A 13006-nucleotide genomic window follows, 5' to 3' on the forward strand; every position below is an offset into this window, starting at 1 on the left:
AACAAAATGGACCATTGTTTTGAGAATTCCCCTTTCACAAGATTTCAGAGAAAAGTAGGACCAGGTTTAGGTCCAGACCTGAACCTGACCTCCTGGACCTCAACTTAGCAGGGCTGTACCAGCATTATCAGGGTACCGGTACCCACCCCAAATCAGCATACACATAAACATACCATACTCCTATTATCAACACATATATAGAACATGTTGCAAAATTATTCAACATTTATTTTTCACATGAGAAAATTACCTTGTTTCATTCAAGGCTAATTTGTACTTTAGGGAAATATCATCTACAATGTCAAGTCAATTACTGTGAACATTGCATGAAACAATTTTCGCAACTTGTTCAGAATTATTGACATCAAAGACAAAGTAATTTGTCAGCTCCCATGCAACTATATATAACATAATCACACAGAAATCACACATAATATCAAGAAAGTTACACTGCTTACTATAGGTTTCTAGCTAGTGTTTTCATAAACTGATCATAAATGGAAAACAGGTGTAAAAGAAATTGTTATTTGTGGGCTACGAGCCTTCATCAGAAATAGGAAATTAAAACAAAAATTACTCTGAATTCTACTTATGACCAGGTACCAGTTAATCATAACACTAGGAAATAACCCAGGCAGTGTAGCATTCTTTATGTAGAATATGGTCACATGAACTTTGATACAGACAAGTATGTATTTGATGTGGATTGCTGTTGACCGATTTTCTGGATATGGTCTTTTCTCAGTAAGAATGCAAATGTGGCATTCATTGGCACAAAGTCACAGACACAGATACAATGGATATAGGTTACCCCGCGGAAAAGTCAACTAGCGTTAAGTGTTAAATGATATGTGTTTGTATATCTAAATGGTATAATCTGCATGTTACATTTTGTCTGTCCCCTCATGACCACAATGAAAACAGCACATGCTGATTTGGACTTTTTCTTGAAACTGACCTTGAAACTTATTATCTTACTTTGTGCAGAATTTATTGCACTTATTGGCGCCAATTGCAATTTTTTTTGGCAATTTAAAAAAAAAAAAAAAATTTCTGAACAAAAATCAAAATGCTGATTGGGTCTTTTGCAAGCAGGCTTGAAACATGTGATAATGTACTTATATGGACAAACAATTTCGAATTAGAATCTAGAGAAACCAAACAGTATACATACAAGGATTCTGTACATTTCTATTCCAACAGCATTACTTTGTAAGTGAGCATTACTTTTCCTTTCATTGTATAAAATTGATTTTGTAGATATATATAAAAGACTTGTGCAACTTGTGCTCAGCCTATTGTGAAATATGAAATATCTGTCACATCTGTTGTAAGGCCCTTTCCTTTCATTGTTTAAAATTGATTTTAAAGACTTGTGCAACTTGTGCTCACCCTATTGTGAAATATAAAATATCTGTCACATCTGTTGTAAGGCCCAATCTAGACACAGTTTTTCCCGACATCTGCGGAGATGTTGGGAGGGATCTAGACCGTAGGGGGTGGGACACCCATGGTACTTGGATTGCAGTCATTAAACACATCGTGCGATTTTCAAAATGGCGGCAGAACGGTCAGCTTATGACTTTTCAGATTATGTTCTCTCTGCATCTCACTAACATGTTTTTAAACATGAGAATATCAGGAATGACAACACTGGCCAACTATGTCAACTATCGACCCTGCTTTCGTCTTCGCTGCCCTCATCATGGCGCAGGTGGCGAGTCGCTCCGCCACTCGATCTTGCATCATGCAAGGAGTCCTGAGTCCGTTTGAGAGCAACACAACTTGTCCTTGACACACTGAGTTAAGCAGAGTAGTACCACTGTACAGTACAGTAGTAGTAACTGCTGCAGCTATATAGCCTAATGAGCCCACGTTATATGCTAATGAGCCCTCCCGAAGTCGGGACGCATCTACACGCGTGCAGAAGTTGTCAGGGACCCCTGCTAAGCTATCGGGCGAATACTTCGGACCTTTCGGGAGAAATTTTGCACATCTCTATCTCCCCCCACACACCTTGTTAGACAAATACCAAGACAGATCAACAATTGGAGTTTGGATGTTGACAAAAAATAATAATCTAAAAATCATGGCATTACCATCAGCATGAACCCAATCAATCATGTCTGGTTTTCAGGCCTCAATCTATATGAGCGATCGCGATGATGTCGCAGTGACGCAGTGGTAGGCAAAATATAGGTATTTGGTAAAGATTGATTTACATACCGGATGTAAACAACAACAGTGATTGCTCGTATATACATGTATTATCAAATTCCATTGACCTTGATCTAAAGTTCGTCATCAAAGTCTATTTTTGTAAGTCCCTTCTTTCCAGTTTTCCCAGCTCTCCTCCTCCCCTGCCCAGAATCCTCCAGTAGTCTGGAGATGTAGGCATCTTGTTGTTGCTGTATCTCTAGGTCCTTCATCTGAGCCTTGTGTGCCTGAATGCAAAAAAATAGAACAATGATGTTAGACAGCTGTTTCTGTCTGGCTTGAGTGTTGGTTCTTGTTTACTTCATGTCCTATATTCAATATTCAAAGATGAATACTCCCTCAATCATTCTGTTACGGTAACAGCGCATTGTTGGATGTCCTTTTTTTCGTGGGCACCTTCAACTTTGTCTCTGTCCATCCAAAATATTTTTGTCAGAGCATCAACATTGGCTCCACACGTCTTTAAAAAGTGTTTTATTTGTGCAATATATATGTGTTGTGTATTTCCAGTTCTTACGCCCCTAGATTCTGCAGCTTTGGATACTCCTTCCACTGTAACCTATAAAGACTAGTCTGGCCTCAGAATGTTGGCACAGTCTGGGCTAGAGTTTAAGTGGTCTAAATTAAAGAACCAAAGCCACTTCACCTCAAGTTCTTTTAAGGTACATATTGTAGAATTTTGGCAGCAAAACTTCATGAACATTCTGAATCTTTAAAAATACTCAATTAAGATTGATACTTGGTACTTATTTTAAACATATTTGCTTCATTTTTCTGCTCCACTTTTCAAAAAGCCTGTTCTTGTGATATTTTGTTTCCAGGTTCTTATTAGACACCACTTTGCCCTTGGTCATACCGTCACCTGTTTCTGTTTGGTGAGTCTCTGTTTGAGGTCGTTGATCCGTAGGTCTTTCACATTCAGGATGTCTTCTTGTAGCTCACACTGTGCCACTACCTCTGTAAAATAAACAACAACATTCAACCCCCAGCATCAGTGGTCTAATGTGTGACTGTGGGTGCACTGGTGGACCCATATATCTGTGTAAGATAAGATAAGATAAATTTTTCAACCCCAGTGATGAACCAGGATGAGGGGGGATACAAGTTTAGCCGCATTTGGGATTGTTTTCTCACCACAAAAGTGCCACCTGCATCACCTACATATAGCGGTGAGAAGCAGAACTCCAGTTAGAAGCTCTGACGAAGGTGTCTGAGAGACATCGAAACGTAAGCAATGTAAGTACCTGCTGGTTGGGTAAAAAAGAATTCTCCTATATAGTACAGTCAAGTCAAAGGTACCATTCACTACACATCTGTACCTTTGTCAAGAAAGCTATGTTTTCAGTGTGTTTGTCTGCCTGTCAACAGTATAACACGAGAAGCTATTGATGGATCATGATGATATTCTGCTTACCTGTACCTGGTAACTGCTCACCTGAACACTTGTCCTTCAACTGGCTGGCCTGTTGTGATTCTCTTTGTGCTTTATTTTTCATCAGGCCCAACCTGAAAATAAAATTTTGTGAATAATTTTATATATTTCATTCATCCAAGAAAAGGACGACCATGTCGAGTGACATCATTTTCTTTTGTAAAAACTATGGAAACTTTGATTCTTTGAGAGTAGAGGTTTACACTTTACGTATTTTTTTCCAGTTTCTATTATTAGATCTAATCTGTATCTTAAGATTCTTATCTGAAAAGATTCTTAGGATTCTTATCATCACGCACTTTAGTCTGACCCAAAAGTGGTCTTGTTGCATAAACAATATTCTGTACTTAAAAAGTTGCACAACTTACGCATTTTCAAAAGCAGCCTTCTCCCTTTCAAGCTGCTTGCTGAGGACATCTATCTCTCCCAGTGCAAACTGCAGCTTCTCTGATTCAGATGCCAGCTTTGCCTTTGTCTTTATGTGCTCCTCTCTCTCCAGCTACAAATAGATATGAAATTAATAAAACATACATTTTTGTTATGAACATTGACATCCCTGACCAACATTAATTAACTTGATGTTGTCTAAAGGCACCCAATGCCTTGAAATTCGAGTTTTCAAATCAAGTTTCAGGACCCTATTGCATATCAACCTTCATTGAGCAAAATTGCAACGTCACTCATTACTTTAGGTGATGAAAATCATTGAAAATCTGAGTGCTGCCCACGCTGCTGGGACAGCCTTTCCTTCAAACTTTTGAAACCCACGCAAACATGACCATGACCGATGAGTCCCAAATGCTTCCAGAGATAGTCACTTTATCAAATTGGGTTTCGATTTGCAAACACTTGTGAATCAGATTCAATGCGCTCTGTGCCCTCATGCCTTTGGAAATCACAGAAATTGCGGACGGGAAACCGTTACCGTCTCAATCCTGTGCTGATTCATTGTATATAGGGTACAATATATATAAAGGGGTCCATTTGCGGCTTGTTTGTACGTTCTTTATAAATGCCCAAAGTATGAAATAATGACATAAATGTGCTAGTATGGTGATGTAAATGTCAATATCGTACCAAATGTCTTATTCAGAATATTTCCAATAATAATGCAGAGGAAAGGAAAGAAAATAACTGGCACCCATTATCCAGTGGACAATGCAAATGTCTACCAGAAGTTCATCTGCAAATATGGCTGAATACACACACCAACCCCACATGCTTTAGCTGTAATCATAATTCATAAAGATATGGTGTGTGAGTGATATACATACTGTAGTACAATTGCAGGATCACCATTCTCACCTGTAACTCCCTCTGCAAGGCTTCAAACTCTTCTTTATCCACCCATCCCTCTTTTGCTCTTAACTGTAACACAAACATTACCACATTCACTCAAACATTTGCAGCCAACCTGACCCACTAGTACTGTTATTGTTACCTGAGCGATTCCTGTACTGTTATTGTTACCTGAGCGATTCCTGTACTTAAAGTCCCACTTAGACAGTGACTTATTGACCAAAAAAAGCCCTGGAAAAATTATTATGCACACTGTGAAAATTCCAAGGTATGAATTGTATGGTAATAATACTAATATAATGAGTCAGCTTTAATTTTTAACCCTATGATTTAGATTGTGAAGGCCAGTTGGTATACAATTGACCACACTACCTGACTAGCTCATATGATTACATTAGAAGCGGGTCCATATGGGGGTACAACCCGGCCCTGGGTTGTCTGCATTGGCTACCATCACATCGTCCACAAGGTTTGATGCCGGCTCGAAGATTTTTGTGGAGCCTTCGTTTTTATGTCTGCCGTCACCGTGATTATAGCATGGAATTCTGCGTCCTGATTGGCTGGATGAAGAGGAAGACTTTATGCATATTTTTTATCGGTACCGCGGTCATAAAAATTATGTATTTTGGACAAGTTTTCTTGATGTCCACGAGCTAAACTGGCTGAATCTGAACCCTTGACAAATACTACAGACTGCCCGGACTACTCACCTCATGTCTGAGTTTGTCTAGCTGATCTTGCTGAACTACAACCAAGTCTTGAAGCTGCCGATGTACCAAGACGTGACTGCCAAGATGTGGAGTAGACGCCATTTTGAATTCCCGCTGAAACCGCGCATGACGGAAAATCGACCAATCAGTGGCCAGAACAAGGAAAACATTGTAACTTGTTCAAGTTGTGAGGAATAGGGCTGGGTATCGGTACAGCGTACCGGTACAAAACCGGTTTTTCTTATTGGACCGGTCCAGAAAAAACGGACCTGAAAAAATTAGGTGAACCGGATGTTGGACCGATTAAAGAATTAACAGATTATTTTATCAGGTATTTCCACGTTTGGGCGCTTGCAGGTGGAAGAAAATAACAAGAGTGAACTACAGTACAAAGTTTATAGCCATTTCTACCAAGCTTTACAGTCAATCGTACAGGTGCAGTTAGCGTTGTAGGATTGAAAACGCCAGTGCAAGTCTAATACTCCACCAAATAGATTTCTTTGCAGTGAAATTGACCATTGGTATGCGTCATACTGAATTAGGTTCAGGTCCGGACCTGGACCTGATCCTCTGGACCTGAACCGGACCTGGACCTGAATTTTCTGTACCGGTACCCAGCCCTAGTGAGGAATCTTTGACTTCTGCCTTTTATTTCTTTACATCCTAGAAAGAACAATGAAAGAGATCCATTGCTTACCTCCTAGTACACGGTGACCCCTTTGAAATACTGGTAAATTGGTTAACAGTTAACGTTATAGGTCAACAGTGGAACTTCAAGCAGATGTTGGGTCGACGGCCTTGTGCGTTTGTATTTTTACGGCATTTTGGGTCTGCTTTTTACTCGGACTGTTAATTCATGCTTTGACCCCTGCGGTGATACACAACGGTCCATACACAACATCCGAACCATTCCTCATGGTTAAAGTTGTAGCGCAATCATCATACTATTCATAGGACTAACGTTACACTACGACTTAATTACCTGCATGGAATATTCACGTTATAAAATTTATTTTCACTAACGTTTGTGTGTCTCTCTGTCCGTCTGTCCACAACATAACTTAAATAACACAAAAACGGCTGGATGGATTGGTTTCATACTTGGTGTGTTGGTGGGGTGTGACGAAAGCTGGAAATGATTAGATTTTGGCCCCCTGGCGGCTTCCATTCGTATAGCGTATATTTTGTTATCTCATATTCTGAACAAACCTATGGTCACGATGTTTGGGTGCTATTAGTTCTCGGCTCGTGAAGAAGGGCTGGAATTGCAGGGCATTTAAAAAATGGAAGCGGATAACTCAAGAAACGAAGAATACTAGTAACGTTTTTTTATGGTTATGTAGGTAGATTAGACCAATACGTACAAAATTAAATACTAACGTTATGCAAAATGGGGTGACATTTGCATAATTAATGAGAATATTCTATCATAGCATTATTTCAATGTATCTCTTCAACCGGACATGATACGGATGGCAGATAGCTTTTGACGTTGGGACAAAATGGATACAGATTTGGGTCCGTAACGTTTAATTTGGGAACTGAAGGAACGTTTTTGTCAAGACATTCCAAAGAGGATAACTGAAGAAGTAACAACGGATTTCAATCATCTTATGCATGCAGGTAGCTTAGCCAAAGACGTTCATGGTGATATACACGTTATGCAAATTAGGAAATCGATTAGGAAATTGTATAATTCCATTGTTTTTCATAACTGGACAATAAATGAAGCACAAGTAATTTATGACAGGTGGAACATAAAAAGACACCAGATATGCAAATGTGTAACTTCTTTGCATAATTAACGCCCAAATAGCAAAAAAAAAACATGATAAATGATGGGATTATTTTTACTTGTGTAAGCAAATCAATGATGAACATCACCATGCATAAATCATGAAATATTAATATTATATTAAGAAATATTGTATCTATATTGTAGTGCAGGAAATTGAAGTGGTGTATTTCTCAAAATGTGTATGCTTAAAAGGTTGACTGGACATAAGTATGCTAATAGTTCGCATTTATCTGATGGGCAACGGCTGCACAAGCTGGTAAATGATACATGGTTCACATTTGTGACATGGGTGACAGCGCTGCCTGGTGTATTGTATGGTGTTGTTCACATTCTCCTACGCAGAGGGACCACAGTCGTGTCAAAACTTCCAGGCTAATGCCGTTGAGGACCGGGCGTTAGCGGGAAGATGGTTGTTCAAGTAGTGCAATAACGGCTCTCAAAAACAAAAAGGCGAGCGGCGAAGACATGATAATTAACGAAATGCTGAAAGCGGGACACAGCTTACTTTTAAAGCCTCTTGTTGCATTATTCAATCGCACCTTTTTTAGCGGAAAATTCCCCCAAACCTGGTCAAAAAGCTACATAGTGCCCATATTCAAATCAGGGAGAAAAGACGACACTAACAACTACCGCGGGATTTCCATTTCTAGCTGTCTCGGGAAACTGTTTACCTCTGTACTAAACAAAAGGCTCTCCTCTTTTCTCGAGGAAAACAAAATTCTTAAACCTAATCAAGCAGGGTTCCGAAAGAATTACAGAACGTCAGATAACATATTTGTTCTGAAAACGTTGATTTCCAAATATACACAGTCAAGAAATCAACTATTTGCTTGCTTTGTGGATCTATCCAAGGCATTTGATTCAATTTGGCACGAGGGCCTATTATTCAAACTCATATCAAAAGGCATTTCCGGTAGATTTTTTGATATGCTAAAAAGTTTATATAGTCAATCCGCAGCGAGTGTGAAAACAAATATAGGTTTAAGTGAAAATTTCCCTGTCAAAATAGGAGTGCGGCAAGGTTGTGTTCTAAGTCCCTCACTATTTAACCTATATATCAGTGACTTAGCAGACGAACTGAATACAGGAGATTTTGATGCGCCCTTGCTAAATACATCTGAAGTATCAAGTTTATTTTATGCCGACGACCTTGTCCTACTATCAACTAGCCAAAATGGTCTTCAAAATGCAATTGATAAACTAGGTCTCTATTGCAACAAATGGAAATTATCAGTTAACATAAATAAGACAAAAATAATCGTATTTAACAAAAAGGGTCATATGTTCTCAAATCTCAACTTTCATATACTCAACGAAGACATAGAGATAGTTTCTTCATATTGCTATTTAGGAGTGGTGCTTACAACAGGTTGCAACTTCACAACAGCATTAAAAACACTACAAAAGAAGGCGCCAAGAGCTTTGTTCAGTATTAAAACAACACTAGGTGAAACCAATCCTTCAATTTCAGTATATTGTAAATTATTTGATGCCTGCGTTGTCCCAATATTGACTTATGGTGCAGAGGTATGGGGCAAAATCGGATTAAATGATAAGTCACCCATTGAACAAGTTCATCTGAAGTTTTGCAAGTCGTTATTAGGCGTAAGAAAAAACTCAAGTAATCTTGCAACAAGGGCAGAACTAGGCAGGTATCCTCTGTGGATCGAAGTATATACTAGATTGTATTCATACTACAAAAGATTAGTTAAAGAAGTGCCAAGAAATAGTCTACAATTTGAAGCTTTTCTTGTACAGCAGGACTTACACAGTCGCAACATACCATGCTGGTTTTCCAATGTTAGTAAAATCCTGGAGGAGTCTGGTTTTGCCTATCTTTTGATTAACAGTGATCGCAACACATCTTTCGCTCAGTCCGAAGTAAACCAAAGACTGAAAGACAACTTTGTTCAAAATTTTTACTCCGAAATGAATTCTCCTGGCATGAAGGAAAACCAAGGTAATAAGTTAAGAACCTACAGAAAATTCAAGCTTACTTATGAAAGAGAAAAGTACCTAGAGATAACAAATTTTAGTTATCGCCGAGCCATGACTAAATTAAGGATCAGCGATCACCCACTGCAAATTGAAGCTGGCAGATACACCCGAACTCCTCCTGACGATAGAATATGCATGTTTTGTAATAAGAATGTCAGATGTATAGAAAATGAAATGCACTTTGTACTAGAGTGTTCTAAGTACAATGATATGCGTAATAGCCTTGTTAATGTTAAACGTGTTAAAGAGAAATATACAAACATAACAAAGGTAGACATGTTTAAATATCTGATGTCATCAACTAACTATGACATATTGGAAGAACTGTGTAAGTTCGTTTACTCTTGTTTTAAGAGGAGGGACGAAGCTTGTAGAAAATAGTTATTATTAGGATATATCATTGTTTATTTGTTGTCATTAACTTTATATCAAACTTAATGCATTTAGCCCCATTGGGGCATGAACATGCAATAAACATCATTGTCATTGTCATTGTAAATAATCATTCTATAAGATGATTGCCATAGTTGCCATGTAAGGAGACAAATTCATCGGCGTGAGGTTGCTGAACTCTAGTTCGCATATGCAGCTTCTATTCAAAGAATACATGTACTTTTTTTCAGATTTAAGATCTAATACAAAACTAAGATACAAATGCATTTCTCAAATCACAAATTCGTCAAGTCTGTATCATAATAGCGTTTCTATCAATGTTGTTTCACAGATTGTTTTCTATGAGCTACTTAGAATAAACAACTTACATTTCATGATGATTAAAGTTCGTCTGTGTTGGTGAATTACATTATGACAGATAAGTATACTCGTATAAGTACACTCGTACTATTGACAAATTTATGTTTGTTGCGTATTGTTAATATCAGGCCACAGCAAGTACCTTTTATGAACGACATCCTCTGCAAACTCCAAATTTGATAAGAGAGGGAAAAAAACATCAAGCTTTTTATTTCTATATTCAAAAGGTGCACCAAATGACACCAATATGGACTGGTATCACTTACCAACTTGACAACTACGTGCTTTTATAATCGACCTAGTTTCCATTCGACAACTACGGTCATAGATACATGTTCCTCGTGTCGCTCATGATCAGTCAATTCAGCGCGTACAATCTCGTCGTGCACGTGTTCACCATCTTTTGAGGGAAAATTTTTTTTTTCAAAATCAGGTGAAAATTAATGAGCGCATTGCTGTCATCCATAAAACTTGCTTACTTACTTGCTGTGGCCTTACACAGAACAAATATTTTCAACCTCCTTGCACAGATTTAGAAGGAGTCGGAGTAAGACAAATCTACTGGGAACAAGAACTTAGAGGTTACAAAAGATAACATGCACTGTCTCATCACTTCACAGGGCAGTTGAGTAAGGTAATGTTCCCTTCTAGTTCTGAAGACCAGGTTAAAACAACGAACATAACAGACTAACAGACTGAATTGGAATCGATAGCTTCTGGAATCTTCAGCCAAGAGGAACTTGAAAATATATGCTTTCATGATCTTATTCTCCATCGTTAATCTTGGCTTCTTACAATAGACGCCTCGTCAGTAGGGACGTTTGTTGTTGGCACAGTATGTTTGTTTGTTTGTTTGAACCTTTATTTATTCATGAAAGCTCAAATCGGCCTGCAGGCCGCTTTTCATTGAGGTCATGAGGGAAGAGGCAAGGGTCAGACAAAGTATATAACAGAGATAAAGTTACATCGTCTTGAGTCCTTATAAGTCCTATACGTCTATATACACAATTTACATTTACATACATACAAAATTTACATTTACATACATACAAAATACATGAGAGAAACTGCTACATGATTCAAGTCCGTTCAATTGGCCGTTCCCATTACTTTAAGAGTCTCTTAAAGGAAGCCAGAGTTGGGGCTGTGCGTATGTCCGGTGGTAGACTGTTCCAGATGGTGGGTCCACGGTAGGCGATGGCTCTTCTGAAGGTTTCTCGGTGGGGTTTTGGGACAGCAAGTTGATTGCTTGTGCTTTGCCTGGTTTTTCTTGTGCTTTGGTCTCGGCAATAGACAAACATCTGGCGCATGTAGGGTGGGAGTTGTTTTGTACGTTTGTTGTTGGCACAGTACGCGTACGATTAGTCTGGTGTGGGCGATGGCGGCAGAACAGCACTGTGGGTAGGTCGGAGGGTGGTGTTTCCTTCAGGGCTCCAGCTGATGTTCCCATTTGGAGACATGAAGCCACAAGCAGGCAGTGCCCAGATGGGAGTTGGGCGTACGACTTGATCATTTTCCTCAGACTCGTTTGGCTGACGTTGTTTGGCGCTGGTGCTCACCGATGTAGACAGATCTAGAGGCATCTGTCTGGAGTTCATCACAATAGGCCCACTGAAGGGATAACCTGCAAGATGGTTTAAGTCAGTAAATGTTGTTTCAGAAATGAAGGTATGATGTCCATGAATTCATCAACTCAAACTCACGACACGAGTATCCGAAAATTACAAATTTGTTAAAGCCTCTGTCTTGACATTGAAGGACCTACATTTTTTCATCACATAATGTTTACATCATATACAACATCAAATAATGCCGCCTAGCTATAATCCTTAGTCCTGAAATAGACTTTCTTCACTCTGTTTATACTTCCTAGCCAAATAAACACATTAAAAGAGCAACGTTACAACGAAATGTTCTGCCACAACCTCTATCCCCATAGACCGCTTGGTAGGCACCGGCGTCACTTCCTGTAAGGAGTCGGGCGCCCTCCAAGATCCTGTAATAGAAGGTAAAACAAAAATGGACAAAAATGGAGCTTTAGTGGAAATATCTAACGTAACAGCAAATTTCCAGTACAATAACGTACAGAGTACAGAAGCAAGAAAACGCATCGTATTGAATACCAGTTCAATGTGGATGATCTATGTCCAATATCAGGGTGAAGTGTCAGAAGGGCGGTAGAAGTTGACAAAGGTTAGATCAAGGAGGTTAACAAATCTCATTGGTTAGATGACGTCATTGGCGTAACTTTTGCCACCAACCAGATCTCAGAGTAGCAGGTGGCAGAAGTTGGGAGAAGTTAGATGACGTCATTGTAACTTCTCCCACTGAGAAAGGTAGGGTGGCAGGTCACTGAGGTGGCAGGTGATCTATCCCAAATGTACTCCATCCCAAGAGCGCGTTTGGGATAGAAGCACATCTGGGATAGACCTGCATCCAAGATGTGCCTCTATTCCAAAAGCGCTCTAAACCAGAGCGCATCCTGGATATCCCAGACGCGCTCCTTTTGAGATTTTTGGTTTGAACTCAAGTGATGTTAAAGGGGCATTGAACTCCAGGAGGGAGTGTTATTTTCCGATTACTATCAAGTTTAGGAAATAATGAATGATACTACTTCACATTATACGATAAAGTACCCATTTTCCCCACGCGCATTAAAAACGATCCAGTCTTCCACGAAACTCCCCAATCTAAGACTATGGAGTGATAGAATATGTCTGACAATGCCAGACTTAAGTTTGGTTACAATGCTAATTTCAGGAGCGCTAAGAAAAACTCGTCTTGTTCTGTGTTCTTTGA

At 39.1% G+C, this 13006-nt stretch overlaps 1 protein-coding gene across 4 annotated transcripts; it reads right to left on the minus strand.

Moving 5' to 3' along the window:
• On the minus strand, nt 1-5825 carry LOC118414109 (spermatogenesis-associated protein 24-like). Of its 4 annotated transcripts, none has more exons than XM_035817889.1 (6): nt 5659-5825; nt 4955-5017; nt 4018-4148; nt 3653-3723; nt 3080-3174; nt 1-2444 (listed from the first exon to the last, which is right to left on the minus strand). In XM_035817889.1, the coding sequence occupies exons 1-6, from the start codon at nt 5758-5760 to the stop codon at nt 2292-2294; spliced, it is 615 nt and encodes a 204-aa protein (XP_035673782.1). In that variant the 5' UTR covers nt 5761-5825; the 3' UTR covers nt 1-2291. The 4 variants fall into 4 exon arrangements, with proteins under 4 accessions (XP_035673782.1, XP_035673781.1, XP_035673779.1 ...); XM_035817888.1 differs by having other exon boundaries at nt 3638-3723; XM_035817886.1 differs by having other exon boundaries at nt 3632-3723.
• Between the last annotated feature and the right edge of the window lie 7181 nt (nt 5826-13006).

The sequence above is a fragment of the Branchiostoma floridae genome, chromosome 4 (genome assembly GCF_000003815.2).
Source record: "Branchiostoma floridae strain S238N-H82 chromosome 4, Bfl_VNyyK, whole genome shotgun sequence".
In the NCBI taxonomy this organism is placed as follows: Eukaryota; Metazoa; Chordata; class Leptocardii; order Amphioxiformes; family Branchiostomatidae; genus Branchiostoma; species Branchiostoma floridae.